Here is a 17688-nt window from a genome sequence, read left to right on the forward strand (position 1 = left end):
CGCCTTTCCCTCTCCGCCCCACTTTTCCGCCATGGCAAAACGGAGTTTGCAGAAGGTGCCCCCAGGATCTGACCTCCCAACCCGGGCCGGATTAGCGTGGGTGCCACCCGCTCTGCAGGCTGGACCTCCCCAGAAGAAGAAGACCCGACCTGAGGTTCGCGCGGCGATGGAGAAAGGGCTGTCGCCAGGTCCTGGGGCAGAAGCGACAGGACGACGGCCAAACCTGCAGGGCCTCCGAAAGCTTCTCGCTGGGGGCGGAGGCGGCTGGACCCGGCGATGTGGGGGCAAAGCGCCCGGTGCGCTGGAAAGCGCCGCTGGGACCCGGGGTGGAAGGGATGGGCTGGGGCAGGGCCACCGTTCAGGGGCGTCCGCCAGGTCTGGGGCAGAGACCGCGGCGGCAAAGGCAGCGCGGAGGGCTGGACCCTCCTCGCCCCAACACCCTGCCCCGGATACGCCGGGGGGGGGGGCAAAGCTTTGTGGCTGATGCGCCCTCGGCCCCGGGCAGAGGCGGCGGGGCGCCCGGCGGGGAGCAGAGGCGCCCAGCTCTGCCCGAGTTTTCCCTAAGTTCCCGGAGGAAGGGGGCTGCGCTTTCCGTGGGGCGCCCCCGGGAGGAAGGGGGGCAAAGGCAGCCAAGCGGAGCCAAGCTTGCCAAGGCGGCTGGGCTGGGCTGGGCTGGGCTGGGCTGGCGCGCGCCCCTCCCCCGGTCCGAGGCGCGGGGAGTCGGCCCGCCGGACCCCCCAGGAGCCGCCCCCCGCCCCGATTTCCCGGATCGCGCGCACTCGCCTCTCTCCCGCTGGCCGGCGCCGCTCCGCTCCGCTGCGCTTCTCCGGGGCTGAAATGGCCGGAGCCGGGGCTGCTGCTGCCGATCGCCGAGCGGGCGAGGGCGCGGCTCGCTCGCTCGCTCCCTTTTCGCAAGCCCCATCGAAGCCCTCGGCTTTCCATTGGACGGGCTGGAGGGGGAGGGGGAGGCGGCGGTGGGCGGGGCCGACCGGGGAGGGAGGCGGCACCGGGGGCTGGCGCAAGAGGTCCCCCCGCGGCGGGAAGGTTTGCAAAACGCGCCCGCCCGTCGGCGAGAGGCGCAGCGCCGCGCCCGGGCTGGGAGCTGCGGCGGGAAGGAGGCGAGTGCGGGAGGCGCCGCCGACTTGGAGAGGCAAGCGCGCTGCGCGCCGCGGAGCTTGCTCCCGAGGCAGCGCAACTTTGGAAGCGCGCAGGAGCAACAGCCTGGCTGCCCCCCCCGCCCCCCAAGGGAGGCCATCACGGAAGGACACAAAAATTGCCGCAAGGAGCCGCGCTCACCCCGCGCGTCAGAACGAACGCGCAAGCCGGGCTCTTGGGACCGGCGCGCTCCTTTGCGCGTTGGAAGCCATCTGGAGCGTGGCTGAATTAGGGTGGCCAATAAAGCGGGTGGTCAGCGCGAGGGCCGGGGCTAATCAGCTACCCTGATAAGAAGCTGGAGCGGTACTTTGCACCTGGGGAGCGGGCGGGAGGAAGGGCGGGAGCTGAGTAAGATCCGAAGCGACGCGGTCGTGGGAAAGGCACCAGGCGTGCCCGGGTGGCCCGAGAGGTGAGGATGGGCATGTTGCGAAACCAAGCGAGCAGCCGTGTGTTCCCACCAGCGCGCGGAAATGGGAGGTCCCTGCAGAAGAGCGGATGGGGGGGACAACTGGGTCGAAAGCGCCTTCGGCCCGGAGCAAACCGAAACACGCAGGTGACCCTCCTGCACCATTCCGCTCAGGGAGGTCCCGCCGGTTAAAACTGAGGGCGGATTAAGGAGGCAAGACGCGGCCGGTTCCCGGGGGAAGCAAGAGCCCTTCCAGCCTGCGCGGCAGACGCAGGGATCACGAGCCGTGCCCCTGCGCTCTTTTCACCCGAGGTAAAGCCTTCTGGCATACCCAGCCCCAACCACCTCTAGCATTCGGACGGTCAGCGAAAAAGTTGAGACCTTGTAACACTGGCCAACGGGGAGATCTGTTGGGGAAGCAACCCCCATCATCCTCGGCCAACATGCCCAAAGGCTGGGATGGGTGGGGAAAGATGGGAATGGAAATCAGGCGGGCCAGGAGAACACAGCTTCCCTTCTTCCTGCTCCAGAAAACCCCTCTTCCCCTCTCAGCCCAGTTTCCAGCCCAGCCACCATCATCTTACCCCGGTCTCCAATCCGCCCTCCTTTGGTTGCTTCCAGACGTTCCTCCTCCCGCAATGCTACTTTCCCTGTTCTCAGCAAGCTCCGAATTAGCACCCAGGCGGCCTCTGATTGGCTGGCGAGGGGAGGAAGAGCGGGACGCAAAAGGTTTGGTCTGTGCACCTACAAAAAAGGTGCTGACAGTTGTGTTAGTCCGGTGTGCCTGATTTTGTGTGTGTGCATGCGCAGGTTCTGGCAAGCTGCTTCCACTTGCTGAACTGGCATCTCATTCTGGAGTGGTTCCATTCTTTTCTTTTCTAACTTATCAGTTTTGCTCACCAGCTGGTAGAATAACTGGAATAGTCTCATAATGTGTTTTGATTTCTAAGGGGGAAATAGGGTTGTAGTTAGCGCGAAGATTAGGGAGGGAGCATAAAGCCGGAGTCAGATTTCCTTGGGAACTAGTTCTTCTTGGATTCAGGAGTAGTTTCTTCCAAGATGTGTCCTAGGGGTTTACTTTTAAAGGGAGTGATAGGGTCTTCACCACCCTCCTGAGACACTGTTTTTTAACTGATTATGTACCATCAAGTCATAGCTGACTTTTAACAACCACATAGATGGATTTTCTCCAAAACGATTGGTTGCTAACCTGGCTGTTCAGGTTTTCTGATAGTGCCCCATTGCCACTGTAACTGAATCCATCCACCTTATTGCTGGTCTACCTCTTCTTCTCTTTTCTTCCACCTTTGCCAGCATTAGAGCCTTCTCCAGACAGCTAGGTCTTCGCCTAATGCAGTGTTGTCCAAACTTGGCCACTTTAAGATGAGTGGACTTCAACTCCCAGAATTCCCCAGCCAGCCATGCTGGCTGGGGAATTCTGGGAGTTGAAGTCCACTCATCTTAAAGTGGCCAAGTTTGGACAACACTGGCCTAATGTATCCAAAGTAGGATAATTTGGTCCTTTGTGCCTCAAATGTGAACTCTGGGTGGATTTGTTCAATGATCCATCAGTTTGTTTTCTTGGCTGTCCATGGTATTCCCAAGAGTCTTCTCCAACACCAAAGTTCAAAGGCATCAACACCCTTCCTATCCTGCTTCTTCAAAGTCCAACTTTTGCTTCCATGGAGTGTCACAGGGAATAGCATGACCTGCACGATTCTGATCTTTCTGGTGCAGACACATCCTGGCATCTGAATATCTTTTCCAAGGTCTTCATGGATGTTCTACCAAGTGCTAATCTGTGACTTTTGATGGTTGATCCTGAAAGGCAGAAGCTCTCCACCTCTTCCATACCCCCATTGTTCATTCTAAGATACCCTCTTATATAGCAGCATTTTATATTTGGTGTGTGTTGGGGCTGGCTAGTTGGTTGGTGAATTTATATCCCATTCTGGGAAATTTTCTAAGGCTTGCAAAATTTAGAAACAATACAAGAATAAGAAGGTATGCCAGTTCAAGTATATATAGGTGTATTTTTATTGTAAAGGGCCCTCGGCATGGAAAAGTAGCACATAAATGCTACAAATAAATAAGTTTGTCAAAATGGGTCTTGAATGGAATATGTAGTCTTCTCTTTCATCCTCAGCCCATATCACTCTCTTCTTTATTGTCCTTTTCCTTCTTTGCAACAGAAATCGGTTTTGCTTTTGCTATTATTCCACAAAAAACACTTCATATTGCTTAATCCTTCTGTCTGCACAAATTCTGCCGTGAGGTTGTTGGCCAAGCAGGATTGCTAAGAGATAGGACAGATGTGAACCTCAAGGTCTGTAGAAGCAAAAAAAAAACAGGAAAAAGTTATAATCCCCTGCTCCACCCCAAAAAACAGCTCAGAAACTATAGTCTCCTGGAAAAAGAAAATAGTAACTTAGGGGTGGTGGTCTCTTCTTGCTTGTAGACCATACTAGATGGGGGGAGATGGGAGTTGTAGTCTAGCCCATCTGGAGGTTGGTGGTGCCTCTAGATGAGAGAATGATTAGATGCAAATCTGGAACTTCAAATGGCAGAATTGCTGGGACAAGGTGAGGAGACACTGCAATGTTTTGTTCAGATCTCCCTGGTATTTGTCCTAATACTATTAACAGTTCTCAACGATGACAGCTGTATTGCCCTTTTGAAATGATGTGCTGTCACCTTCGGTGCTTAATCCTTCTCATAATGAACCAATCCTCACCATAGTCATTTCTTCAGGGTATCACCAATGAGTTGGGCCTGTTTAGCTAGCTAGCTAGCTAGCTAGGCTGGGTTGTTCTGATAGCAAGCAACTCTTGGCCGCAAACATCTCCACCTCTGCACGTGTGTGAGATGTACTAGCCAGTGTTTTTCATGCTGGCTGGGGAATTCTGGGAGTTGACGTCCACACATCTTAAAGTTGCCAAGTTTGAAAAACACTGTCCTGGACCTATCTGCAATACAGTGAGTGACTGTATTCACCCAATGTGCTTTATCAGGTGAGCCCATTTTCTGGGTCCACACAATAAATCTGTAAACTAAGTTTATAGCTGGGATTTGCAAATGGGCTAAGCTGGCTATAAGCCAAGGCTTAACATACTATGTGAATGCTGATGCAAGATCTTTCACTGAGCTGCTAAAACATGTCTGAACAGATCAGTGTAGCAAAGAGCTCCATCTTCTAAGCACACTGTGGAATAATTCTGAAATCTCTCTATTATTAAAGCAGTACAGGTAGTCCCCGTGTTAAGAACGCCCAGTTTAAGGACGACCCATAGTTAAGAACGGAGCCCATTGTAGGAAAATTCAAGTTAAATACACAGTGATTCGAGTTAAATAGATAATGGTTCAAGTTCATTACACAATTCTCCTTACACAGTATTACACAATAATACTGTTCTGGCTTACATACAAATTCGACTTAAGGACAGACCTTGGGAACGGAACGTGTTCTTAAACTGGGGACTACCTGTAGTAAAACAATTCAGCTTGATCAGACTATTTATTCTTTTTTTTTTTAGATTTTTTAAAATTGTATTCTATTTTCTAAATTTTATTCTATTTGATATACTAAGCCTTCTCTCGAGTAGCTTTGATTTGAGAAGAACACTATTTTTTCTTTAGGGCGGCAGTTGTATTCCTGGACCGAAGCTAGTATTTTGATCTTCCATTAGTTAAGAGGCTCAGAGGCTGCACCTGTCTTGCTCCGAGCGCTTCCTCTTTAATTACTGGTTTCCCAACCTGTCACAGGAGCAAAATATCTGAATTAAGCATAGCAAAACACAAGCTATTCTGGGAGTTGAAGTCCACTCATCTTAATTAAGCATAGCAAAACACAAGCTATTCTGGGAGTTGAAGTCCACTCATCTTAAAGTGGCCAAGTTTGGACAATGCTGGCCTAATGTATCCAAAGTAGGATAATTGGGGCTACAGTTTAATTGGGGCTGGGGTCTATAAAATGAGTGGGTGACACTACAGAGGAAAGAGGGTTGCTTCCAGTTTAGGGGATCATGGTGGTGGAGCGACTTTTCAAGCTGAGGCCAATTTTAGGGCTGGCAGAATACTTTCCATGAATGGTCTACCTCAAAAGGGCTGGAACCTGCTTATCCTTTTCCAGAATTCTGGCCAGGAGCTCAGGTCTGCAAAAAGGGGGCCATGGGCCGGATCAGTGGGCACACTAGGAAAAAGGCGCCAAACAGACCATCATCCTGCAATAAGCATTTCCACTGGTCAAAGCAGTTCTGTGATCAGAGATTCTTATTTCCTTGGCCACCCGTGCCCCCCCCCCCCGCAGAATTTTTCACATTTCGGTGGCCGTCCCAGGAGCTGCAAACCTGGTGCTCTCTGGGGACACCAAGGAGGGATTCCAGCTTTGAGAGATTTCCGGAGCAAAGCTCGCCAACCCTTGCTGGTGGTCAGCAGTGGTTCTCAAAAGCCCCTATTCCACAGGTCTTACTGCCTCCTGAATTTCCCACAATGCTCTGAGGTATCCTTCCAAGGCTTGGCGAGACTTCAGAGGCTCATGAGGCTTGGTTAATTGCACAGAGACAAAATGTTCAGCCTCAAAGTTTTGGATTGACTATGGAGGGGCTCATCCCTTGCACTAAACCCCAATATGGCTTGCTTGTGGCTTACAATGGGATGGGCAACTTCCGGCAGGCAGGAACTACAGTCTGTCTTTGCTTATTAAATTCAGCCCCTGGGAATGTGATCCCTTTCTCTCTCTTGTTTTATTCCATTTTAAATGGGCTGAGTTACCTTATGCACCATTTTCAAACTCTCATGCATGGTTTGGAATAGACTTTCCCCATCTGGTGACCTTCAAATGTGTTGGAATGCTGGTCGGGGACAATGGCAATTATAATCTGACATGTCTGGAAAGCACCAGATTGGATAAGGCTTGTTTACCAAATGCTTGCAATGAAATCACAAGTGTCCAAACTGAAGGGGAAAGAACTCATCCTTGACGTTTGGCATTTTTTTTATTTCCAGTATTTGCACTGAATGCTTAACATAAGAGTACTGCATATATATATATATGTGTGTGTGTGTGTATGTATGTGTGTGTATACACACACACATACGGCATATATATATATATACATTTTATGCATACATTTTTCCTATAATTTTGATAAAACTTTTAAGAAAAAAGATTAAAAATTAATAGAAACTAATATAGGGTAAGAAAAAGAACAGATCAAAGAAAGAGCTAAAAGTGCAAAAGCAAAGAAAGAAAAAAGATATAAAGAAGTAGCTTCCCATTTTCTTTTCAGCAGTTGTAAGTACAATTGTAGATTTACCTCTTGCTTTATGGTTAGAGCATAACTCCATTTTTTAAATAATTTAGCCTATCTAATCATCAGATCCATAGACCATAAGTTCATTTTTTTCTGTTTCATGCAAAAAGCCTGTAAGGGGTTTCCAGTCAGCATAAACATAGATATTGTCTTTTCTGTAATCAAAACACATTCATACATTTTTAAGAAGCCCTTAAAAGGAAAAAAATGGAGCAAACAGCTCAGCGGTAGGTTGGACTGAGGGAGAGCAACTGGCTCAACATCATCTAAAGATCTTCCATGGCTGAGGGTGGATTTGAACCTGACTTTCCTGGCTCCTAGCCCAACACCTTAACCACAGGTTGAAAGCTGTATTTACCCTTAAATAATGTTCCAGGGCCACTCCCAACCGATAAGGATAAAGATGTGGGAAGAGCACGGAGAAAAACTGAGCTGAATTTCTCTTACTGCAAATCCAATTCAAGAGGGAAAACCTCAACTGTTGCAGAAATGGGCCAGAAAGAAAGCAATAAGCAGGGATTCAGAAGAGCTTCAAGGACACGGAGAGGAAAGGGTGGAACGAGATGAAAGGAAAACTAATCCAGACATTCTGTGGGGCAGCGTGTTCTTCCCTCTCCCCTGTGTCTTTGGCCGTCTTCTCTCCTTGGCTCTGCCAACCCTGGTCAACTGTGTGTGTCCTCTTCTCATTTATGCTGGGGTTTCTAGGTCACTGGGTTACGAGCTTGACTTAAAAGACATGCTGGGTGTTGGTCATCATTTTGACAGGCGAGACTCCAGGCGTTGGGCCAAGCAGCGAGGCTCTCGCTTGCCTCATTCCCTCTCAACAATCTGGTAGTTCAGTTACTCAGTCGAGAAACCATGGCCCATAAGCTCCCAGTTAGCAAGGCGGATTAAGGCCCTGCCTGTTGGAGGTCAAATCAAAGGTCACCAAACAGGTCAAGCTTTTCAGAGAGCCAGAACATTAGGCGGGATGCGATGAAACATCGTCCCTGATGCATTGATTTGAAGACACGCGTAGGGGAGAAAAAACCCAGGTTGCGTCCTCTGGATGTGCAACAGAATTTGGTAAACTGGATTTCTCTGGGTTACATTTGAGCCTCCCTGTTCTGGCTGTGTCTTACCTGATTCTTAGCACTTGGAAGAACAGGAAAAAAGCAGTTACATCAGCGCTTGAACCATAGGAACGGCATCACGGGCTACATTAAGGTTCCAGAACGTCTGTGCGTAAATATAAGATGAGGTGATATTGAACTGAGAGCCAGTATGGGATAGGGGTTAAAGACACAGAGCTGGAAACTGAGAAACCACCAGTTCTAGTCCTGCCTGAGGCACGAAGCCATCTGGGGGACCTTGAGCCAGTTGCTGTCTCTCAGCCCAACTCACCTCACAGGGTGGTTGTTGTGGCGAAAATAGGAGGAGGAAGGAGCGTTAGGTATATTCACCGCCTTGAGTTATTTATAAAAATAATAAAGGTGGGATAAAAAAAATCTTTAAAAATTCCAAATTAAAACATCTCTGACAAATGGCTGTACCACCTCTGCTTGAACATATCCAACAAAAGAAGACTTATTTACACACACACACACGGAGCTAAACATACCCAGTTTCCTTTTTCATTTATTTTCATCAACCTCGCCTGCACAAACCCAGAGTCACCATCTTCAAAGAGCTACATCGTACAAGTTTTGTTCTCGGAAAAAAAAAAAATGAGTTCAGCTGTGCACAACCCACACGGGTGCCACACAGTTAGCTGAAAAAAATAAAGTTGTGTCAGGCTGGGAAAGGAATAGCTCTGTCTTTGAGCAATGATCCAGGGCTCACTTGCACAAATGCGTCTATTATTCTGCGTGATAATTCATAAAGCTGTTTTTCACTAACACATAAAATATATTTTATAGCAGAGCTATTGATGCAAGGAAATCTACATTTAGAGGCTGGGCTGGATATCACTTTTATTCATCCATCCATCCAGGCTGGGGAATTCTGGGAGTTGAAGTCCACCCATCTTAAAATTGCCAAGTTTGAAAAACACTGTCTTAGAGAGATGACCCTTGAAGGGCCCACAGCTCTCATTTCCCTAAGGATGATTCAGAGACCTGTGTTAAGACCAAACAAGAGTGTGCAAGCTTTCAGATTTGGAGTTTGCAAAGACCATCTCCGTCCAACACAAGCTTCAAAGATACCTTGCAACCCCTTCCTCCCCGCATATTGATAGCCAGTTGTTGTCTTTATTCCCCCACCATCTCCTTTAATAAATACCAAATGGAATATTTTCCTCTCTGCAAAGTGATTCATTTCCCCTTCCCTTCCTTTGAAATGCACTTTAGCCTCCAATTGACAATAAATCTTTCCGCACTTCTTGTCACTCATCTCCATGGTTAAACCCGCTGTGAGTAAGCTGCTTGCTTACGTCTTTCTGCCCTCTAATCTGGAGTTCCCGTCTTCCTCCAACACCATTTTAGCCTTATTTCCTTTCCTACCTAGAGGCCCTCCCTCCCCTCTGATTGCAAGGGGCTGTTTTTCCAAAACACTCTCACCAAGTCAGGTAAGAAAATTAGTGACCGTGTTGGCATAACTTCTGAAGTTTGGCTACTTATTCTCTGGGTTGGGGTTGCCGCCGATTCACTTCTTGACTTTAGGATTTGTTATGTGGAGCCAACCTAGAAAAAAGGCCAACTCAGGAAGGCAAATAAGGATGTTGTGTGAATGTAGCCTGTGTGTACAAAGGAACGTATGAGCAAAAATCACTGCTGAATTTTAAATGGAAGCAGATCAGAGGGTAACATAAAGTGAATCTGGAGCTGGGCTCCAGTTCATAGAGAATGGCTGAACTGAAGAAGCTCCTTATCTTTGTAATACTTTGGCCACCTGAAACAGGGGTGTCATAGGTTTTGGTCCAAAAAGTTGGGATGGTGTGATCAAACTTTTGACTTGATTTGATTTAAAATAGAATTTTAGTGTGATTTTGCACATTAAAAACAGGTGGAGTTTTGATCACACTTCATGGCCACCATCTTTGTCCACACCCTGTGGACATTCCTGGCCTGAGACCACTTAGAGAAAGCTAAGTTCTTACTTTGCTTTCTCACAGAAATGGGGGCAAGGACATCACTAAGACTTGCCCTCTTTCCTTCTGCCAGCCGGTATCTTATACTCTTTCCATCTCTTCCTCTTTTCAAAAAAGCTTTAGGCTTCTGTTTTTAGAGACCTATGCTTACTTTATACCAGTGTTTCTCAACCTTGGCCACTTTAAGATGTGTGGACTTCAACTCCCAGAATTCCCCAGCCAGCCATGTTGAAGTCCACACATCTTAAAGTGGCCAAGGTTGAGAAACACTGGTCTATGCCATAATAAGCTTTGCTTGTGTGTGGTTTATTGTGTGATCCTAAGGTTTGTAGATCCTGCTTGATGATGGCTTAGCAGGTTGTACAGGTGTGATATAGTAAACCACAACTGAACAAAAATGGATGCATGAACCAATCTTTAAGGAGCCCAGGTATGGACATTTTATCCCATTAATTAATAAAGTGAAAGTCTATTTCCTTAAGATATAGTAAGGATACATAGAGAAATATTTGTGCCCTTTCCTGGTCCCATTTTTTGCATCATCCTTTTGTGAAAAAGAAAGGGTTTACTTTCCACTGAGCCTTTCCTTGTGTGCTGTCACTGATGTTTAGCTTCAGGACATCACAGTTGTGTTACTGCTGACCAACAGGTGAGAAGAAGCTGAGGCACACTTGGATTTCTATTTTTAGTTGACATTGTATGCATGATATTTGATCTAATAAGCCATGCTCCCTGATTGTCCAGGTAGATCATCCAGCTTGGTTTGACCTCTAAGGCTTTGGGGCCAGAGAGCCCAAAGCCGTAGAGGCTAACATTCCCATTGCTCTTTCCCAGGCTGATGGAAATCGCTCCCATTTGCACATCTGCGATAGGATGTGGAGAAGATGGTAACTGTGGTGGTGATGGGGAACATAATTAATTCTGTTTTGATCTTCCAACCCGCCTCTCATTTCTCCCATATGTTACTTTCTTCTCTGAGATGTGAAGTCTGCAAAGTCATAATGTTTCCATTAAAGAGTTTGATAAAGTCTCTTTTTTAATCCCAGCTCAATTACAATCAAACGTTATGGTGCCAACTTGCTTCCTCAGGACATTGGATATTGTGCCTCCCCCTCAGGGGTATTTTTTTTTTTTAATTAACTCTTCAACATTCTGTTCCTAGAAACTAATTTCCCACGCTCCGGATGTCACTTGTTGTCCGGAAATGTTTGGGCCCAATGTTTAGTTTGTCAATTTGCACTATTGTGTAGTATGGAGGTGTGCAATTTTGGGGGTACTGAGGACAGCCCTTGACATTTGAGGGGGGCGCTGTGGGCAGGGGGGGGCATTCCAAAAAGTAGGTAGCATCAGGATGAAGAAATAAACTCCAAAATACAGTAAACGGCCCTTGAGATGAACCAAGTTCCTGGGGAATTTATGGATAACATTCACATTGTTGTTTTGATAAGAATAACACAGGGATACACTTCTGGGATATCCTCAGGGTATCGGCAAAGAAGTCAAGATGGCAATGTGCTTGCATAAAAAATGGGCAGAGCTTCTGTTGCACGGTTGTGACTGCCATCTTGACTTTTTTTCCCATACCCCCGTGGATATTTTTTCAATCTTGGGATTTCCTGATAACCTCTTTCCAAATAGTAACCAAAATCTTCCCAATAGAGGCGAATATGTGAAGCTCAGGGCTGAACTGTGGAGTCCTTAGGGTCCCATTTTAGCACGGAAGATGTTACCTAGCCAGGTAATGAAATGTTTGCAAGAAAAGAACCAAGCTCAGAGAACCCCAAGGACTCCACAGAATCTTCCCTGCTTAGGTTTTTCAAATTAACCAAATTTGGTTTCATACTGCTGGCTTACTGAGTTTGGTTCAACACAGCTGAAAAGCAGAGGTAAATACAGTTACAATACATTAATGAGATACAGCTAACATGATGTGTTTAATCTTTTTCTCTTCAATCACATTAAAAATTCCAGCTTGGGTTGTGACTATATTGTTCCTAGTCTTACTTTACAGTTATCATATGTATTGATTTGTAGCTGTCTGATTGATTGATTGATTGATTAATAGATGTGTATTTGTGTGAGGATATGAATAAGCATGTATGAAAGCTGGAGTATATGAACCTCCATCAGGAGGTTCAAACCAAGGTTTGTCTTCTGAGAAGATACCAGGGGTGGTTCTCAGAACACGAAATGATTCTTCAGGGAAGAAATGGCTCCCATGTTAACTAATGAGGGAATGACATTCAGATAAAAGAAGTACCAGGAGGTGTGAGAAGAATACTAAGCTGGCCAAATTTTGTTAGAAGTTATACAAGTGGATGGGAGCTCAGTCTTCTGGAACCATCAACCACGGAGTGCGGGACCGTGCACAGTGGACCTCCTGCCTTGATTCTTCTGAAACTCAGACCACAAATCTTGCCCGGGTTTGTGCAACCCAGATGAACCATTCACAAAGGGTGTGTTCATATGACACACTATGTCCAAACAAAGGAACTAGCTCATGGATTTGCATGACTGCTCCCTCCATGCAACGTGCTAAGACAAGGGTGAAAAGTTGGACCACAAACTACCCAACCTCATTTCAGCTTTTTCTGGTAGGAACGCAGTCCAAGGTGGGTGGGTGGTTGGTTGGTTGGTTTTCATTTGTGCAGCTATTATAACCCAGTATAAATACTGTCATGGAATAACAAGTTATAGATATTTCAAAGAAGAAGCCAAGTAAGGAAACAAACATGTGCTCTCTGATCCCTCTTTTGGGTTGTTCCAGACCTTACAAGTGGAGGAAGGAAAATGCACAGGTTTCGCTTCCAGTGATGTCAACATGCATTGGGAGAGGAAGCATAGCTCATCTGAGCTTCCTTCTTCTCTACCCTTAACTCCCTTCCCTTCTTTTAAGTATCCAGCACTTCTCTCAATAAGAGCTGAGTCATTATGGCACAAATTTGATGCTTTTTCTCTATGGATTGCAAAAAAAAAAAAAAAAAAGTGAATATGTTACTTCTTTTTCTGCTGAGAGAGTCATACTTAAGGCCAACTTTGCACATGTAGCAATATTTCTGAGTTGTTTTTTTTTTTTAACAGAAAGAAATTGCAACTGCAGATCCATTGAATTTTCTTCTTCAGCCTATACAGCTTGGATATACACCACAGCAAAAAAAACAAAACAGACTTCTTTTCTGTAATTCTGCATACAATGCTTGGCCCTTGGTCCTCATCCCATGCGCTATTAAGGAATCGTCGTATCAGAAAAGATTCTGGACGCACAGGCTTTGTTCTCAAAAAGAAGAGAATCAAAACCAAATGTAGACTGTGAGATTGGAATAGCTGAATCTCCGGGTGGAAGTTTTTTATGGAAAAAATGGCTGCATTTAGAAAGTGAACATTTCAGGCAATTATAGAGTTTTCTGTGCAGAGATTTTCTAAATTTATTTTTGCTCCATTCTGACACACGATGTGAAGAGCCATCTCTCTGGAGAAGACTTTAATGCTGGGAAAGGTGGAAGGAAAGAGAAAAAGAGGATGACCAACAATAAGGTGGATGGACTCAATTACGGTGGTCATGGGGGCACCCTTGGGAGTCCTAAAAGACTAGGTTAGGGATAGATCGTCATGAAGAAAATCTATGTGGTCGCTAGGAGCTGAAAACGACTTGACAGCACATAGTCAGTCAATCAATCAATCATTTTTCTATTTATCATTTCATATTACAGGAAAACAAAAATGCATTTCAAAACATTTTTGAAACACAAATGAAGTCAGTTTTTCTGTTTTCCACCAATCTTCATTCTGAAATTGCAGTTTCTCTCTACCTGGATTGTATAAGAGGCTTAGCCCAGTTAGTTAAAGAAAGTTAGTTAAAGCTGCCTCTGCCCAACTTTCAAGCTTGGCTAGTTTTAATCTGGCTTGTTTTTTCAGGGTTTAGTAAGTTGTGCAAAGCCTGTTTGAGTAGAGTATGGTTCAAGTATTGCAGGAACAGAGAAAGTAGGATAATTTTGTGACCAAGCTAAGTAGGAGCAAAGGGAGGATAGGATATTAAAAAAAAAAAAAAAAAAATCAAGTTGGCAGGGGCAACAGTGCAACTGAAGCTCTACCTATCTTTATGTGGAGTTCCTGGTGCTCTCTGAGCTTGGTTGCTTGCTGGCAGACCTTTTATTACCCAACTAGATAAATCGGTATGCTAAGTCACTGTTTACTGAGTAACACGCAGCACACGCTAAACCGTAAATCATGTTGAATAAACCTCAAGAATTGGGTTCCCACAAAACTGAAGCCAAAACCAACCAAGCACCATTATGGCTTTGAAGAATGTGGGAACTGGAGATGTCGGTGTGTGTGTGTGAAAGTGACAAAAACTGCATTACAAATTGTGACGTTCTGCTCTTTACGCTTGTGTGTGACATCCTGACCCAAATATGAAAGGGAGGAGTTTGCATCTTGACACACATTTCGTCAAGTTGGTGTTGCAATTAGAAATGGACACTATGGAGCCTCCATGGCTGAAGGGGGATTAGAACCTGGGTCCCCCCACTGTTAGCCCAACGCCACCTCTCCTACCCCACCCCAGTGCTCTTCACAGACATGAATAGAAGAAACCTGTGCAGAATCTTCCTTTTTAACTTGTTTCTCTAGGTTCTCTTCTGTAGAGCACCCTGTGTTTAGCTGTTTCTGCAGTATTGTGCAATTGCATAAGTATATATACAGCTGGGGCTGTATTCCTGAACAGGGTGAAATGTCTTCACTGATTTCTTTATTAATCAAATTTGCATGCCACCTGGCTCTCCTTGAAATCTAAACATCTTTTCCTCCAAACCATTTCAAAGCAAGCCCATCTTTGCTTCAGTTTTATTTCTCCAAGGCAGGGCTGTGCTGAATGCCTCTTCTGCCAGCCCTGCTCAAGAACATCGGGTACTGTTGAGGAATCTGGAACAGTCAGCAGTCTAACCACGAACCACAAAGACCCTGGTTTGAGAAAAAGGAACATCGCTGTGCCTGAAACCACAATGTTAATTCATGACGTGGCAGCTTTACCTAGACTTAACCCAACAGGTTTCCTTTAGTTGCAGTACCTGCATATCCTGATACTAAACAAAACAAATATTCTTTTTGAAAAGCCGTTGGTCTCCACCAATACAGGCAATGAAAAGCACTGTGGGATTTCTTTCGAAGAGTTTTCAGAAGTCAGGTTTGCTTTGGGTGGGAACAATTTAATGACCTGGAAAATGGCTTTAATTTCCTACATGCAAACTGTGGGGCAGGTCAGATCACAATTGTTCAGCTCTTCCTAGACAGACATTTCCATCAAACTGTCTTCAAACCTCCAGCTTCAATGTACCAATATGCCTGAAAGTCTCCACGCGTCACCTGAGTTTCTATTTTTAACTATTCTTTTAACTTAAGGATATATGAAATTGGAAGCTGGCAGGGATATGCTTTAAATTAGATTGTATGCTGTTTGCCATGACCCACAGGAGGCTGAGCAAGAGGTCCTGTTCTAAAATGAAGGTTCTCATGAACTTGATCAAACCAGCTGGACACCTCCAGAAGCTAATGGTAGTACAAAGTGAAGTACCCACATTTAAGCAGACTTCTCTGAATCCAGCTGAAATCCTGTCATGGTTCCCCTAGCAGTTTTATAGTTGTTTTGTTTTTACTTTGCAGGAAGCCAAACAATTCCAAGATAGTCCCCCATCAAAGAACTCCACCCCCCTGTACCAACCAACTGAGCTTCTGAAATGGAGTCACTTCTTTTCCCCAAGGTACTTCTGAAGCCTACAGAGATAAGCAGCTGATGGAAACTCCAATGTTTGAAAGGGCACCTACTTCTTTGCTCATTTCTGGACTTCAGAACTAACCTTGTTAAAATTTTGCAGGCTCTTAACGTATGATTGCCAACCGATTAAAGGGGAAAAAACATCCTTGCTCTTGTCCTTTCTCAGCAGCTTGATCTACAAAACTCAGATGAAGTTTTTCCATTGCATGGGTATAAACGGTGTCAGATGCTCTTGTCTCTGGAGTCAACCGCTACGGAAGACACATGGAAAACAGTCTCTTACAGAAGTTGGCAGCCATCCCTTAACTATTTTTTTAAAAGCATATAAAGATGTCAATTGGTAAACCTCACTTGGGAGCCAGTTGAAGAGAAAGGCAAGCTGCTATTAAAATGTCTCCATTCCAGCTGAACATAATTTCAGTTCCATCATGGATAACAGATGTCATAATAGGGGAATTATCCATCTGTCCTGGAGATGATTAAAGTTTGAGCCCTCAACCTTTTTTTCCCCCCAACTATTTCACACAGGGCCCAGAGAATATCAGAAAGGAACAATCAGCTTATTCATGTGGGAAAACTTAGCAACAGAAGATCTGTAGGCACAAGATTCCCCCCCCACACACACTCTTTCTGTATCCACATTAGTGTTATCATCAAAATGTTCTGCCAACTGAGTGAGGTGACAGCTTTATGTTTTGCTGCTTGTGCTGAAAACGGGGAAGGCAACAGCAGAACCAGAGATGGATGGATGAATGAATGAATGAATGAATGAATGAATGGAACAAGTCAATGGGGAGATGTAACGCATGAATAACCAAGGGTCTGCTCTTTTCGTCAATCTTAAAGGAAATCAACCCTGATTGCTCATTGGAAGGATCGATAATGAAGCTCAAGCTCAGATACTTTGGTCACCTAATGCGAAGAGAGATCTCTTTGGAAAAGATTCTGATGCTGGGACAGATTGAAGGCAAAAGGAGAAGAGGACGGCAGAGGATGAGATGGTTAGATAGCATCACTGAAGCAATGAGCATGAAACTGAGCAAACTCAGGGAGGCAGTGAAGGACAGGAAGGCCTGGCGCAATATGGTTCATGGGGTCACAAAGAGTCGGACACGACTTAACAACAACAAAAAAGAATGATTGGGGGGCAATTGTCTTAGAGCAAGTTTAGCTAATGAATCAGAAACATCAGCTATTGTTCAGGAGAGAGAGTAGGCACCCAGCCTTCTAGATAAAGGCCGTGTTTCTGCAACAGGCTAAATTATGATTTACTCAATTTCGGTTTATTGAATGAACTCAGTTGTCTGGATTCATGTAACAGAATAGGCTAAAATGGGTTGGATAGTTTGTGGGAATCCAGCCTTTGTCCTAGCATATTGTGTATAGCGCACTATTACATTATACGCTGTAATACGAGATGTTACATCACATGAACACAGACAGCACATTGTTAACCTGGCTTTACCGCACCCAAAACTATGGATCCATCTGGCCCAACCCTGCCTGTCTGCATTGTCCATCTTGGCCCAGATGGATCCATAGTTTGGCTTGATACTTTCTACCACATCCTGATTTTTTTTAAAAAGAAGATAGCATGAATTGGGACAATCTATGGGTGAAGAATGCCAGAATGGGAATAAGCCTCATCTTGATTTTTTTTTTTTAATGACACCCTGCAGACACCCCAGCTTTCTGCTAACTTTCTTCAACCTGGTAACCACCAAATGAGCAACCAAGCTAGCTGAAATTCCTGTTATCACCACAACCTACATCTGGAAGCCACCAAGCTGGGAAAGGTTGCATGTTTGAATCAATACAGGATGCCATCCAAAGTCCATTTACTTAATTCACATTATCAAGTTAGTCAATCCTAAGGAAGTCAGAAGGTTGCCTTCCTCATTCCCCTAAGCCATGAGTACAGTCAGCTCTGGCTTATCATGTGGGCAAAGCACAGCTCCTGTGGTTTGCAAGGGCAGTT

General features: G+C 45.5%; 1 protein-coding gene across 5 annotated transcripts in view; it reads right to left on the reverse strand.

Annotated features, from left to right (window-relative positions):
- KRAS (KRas proto-oncogene, GTPase) overlaps positions 1-2256 on the reverse strand; it is a 44721-nt gene extending 42465 nt beyond the window's left edge. For 2 of the 5 annotated variants that reach the window (XM_088141367.1, XM_088141365.1), the window contains exon 1: positions 784-929. In XM_088141367.1, the coding sequence (XP_087997493.1) occupies positions 784-922 (139 nt within the window). In that variant the 5' untranslated portion in view covers positions 923-929. Of the gene's footprint in view, positions 1-149; positions 438-783; positions 930-2145 lie in introns of those variants that run through there. The other 3 variants (XM_007427382.4, XM_088141366.1, XM_025166169.2) reach the window with 3 other exon arrangements.
- Between the last annotated feature and the right edge of the window lie 15432 nt (positions 2257-17688).

This window comes from Python bivittatus, unplaced genomic scaffold (genome assembly GCF_059951505.1).
Source record: "Python bivittatus isolate LINGU-HERP-01145 unplaced genomic scaffold, Pbiv_v1 ctg000330_np1212, whole genome shotgun sequence".
Lineage (NCBI taxonomy): Eukaryota > Metazoa > Chordata > Lepidosauria > Squamata > Pythonidae > Python > Python bivittatus.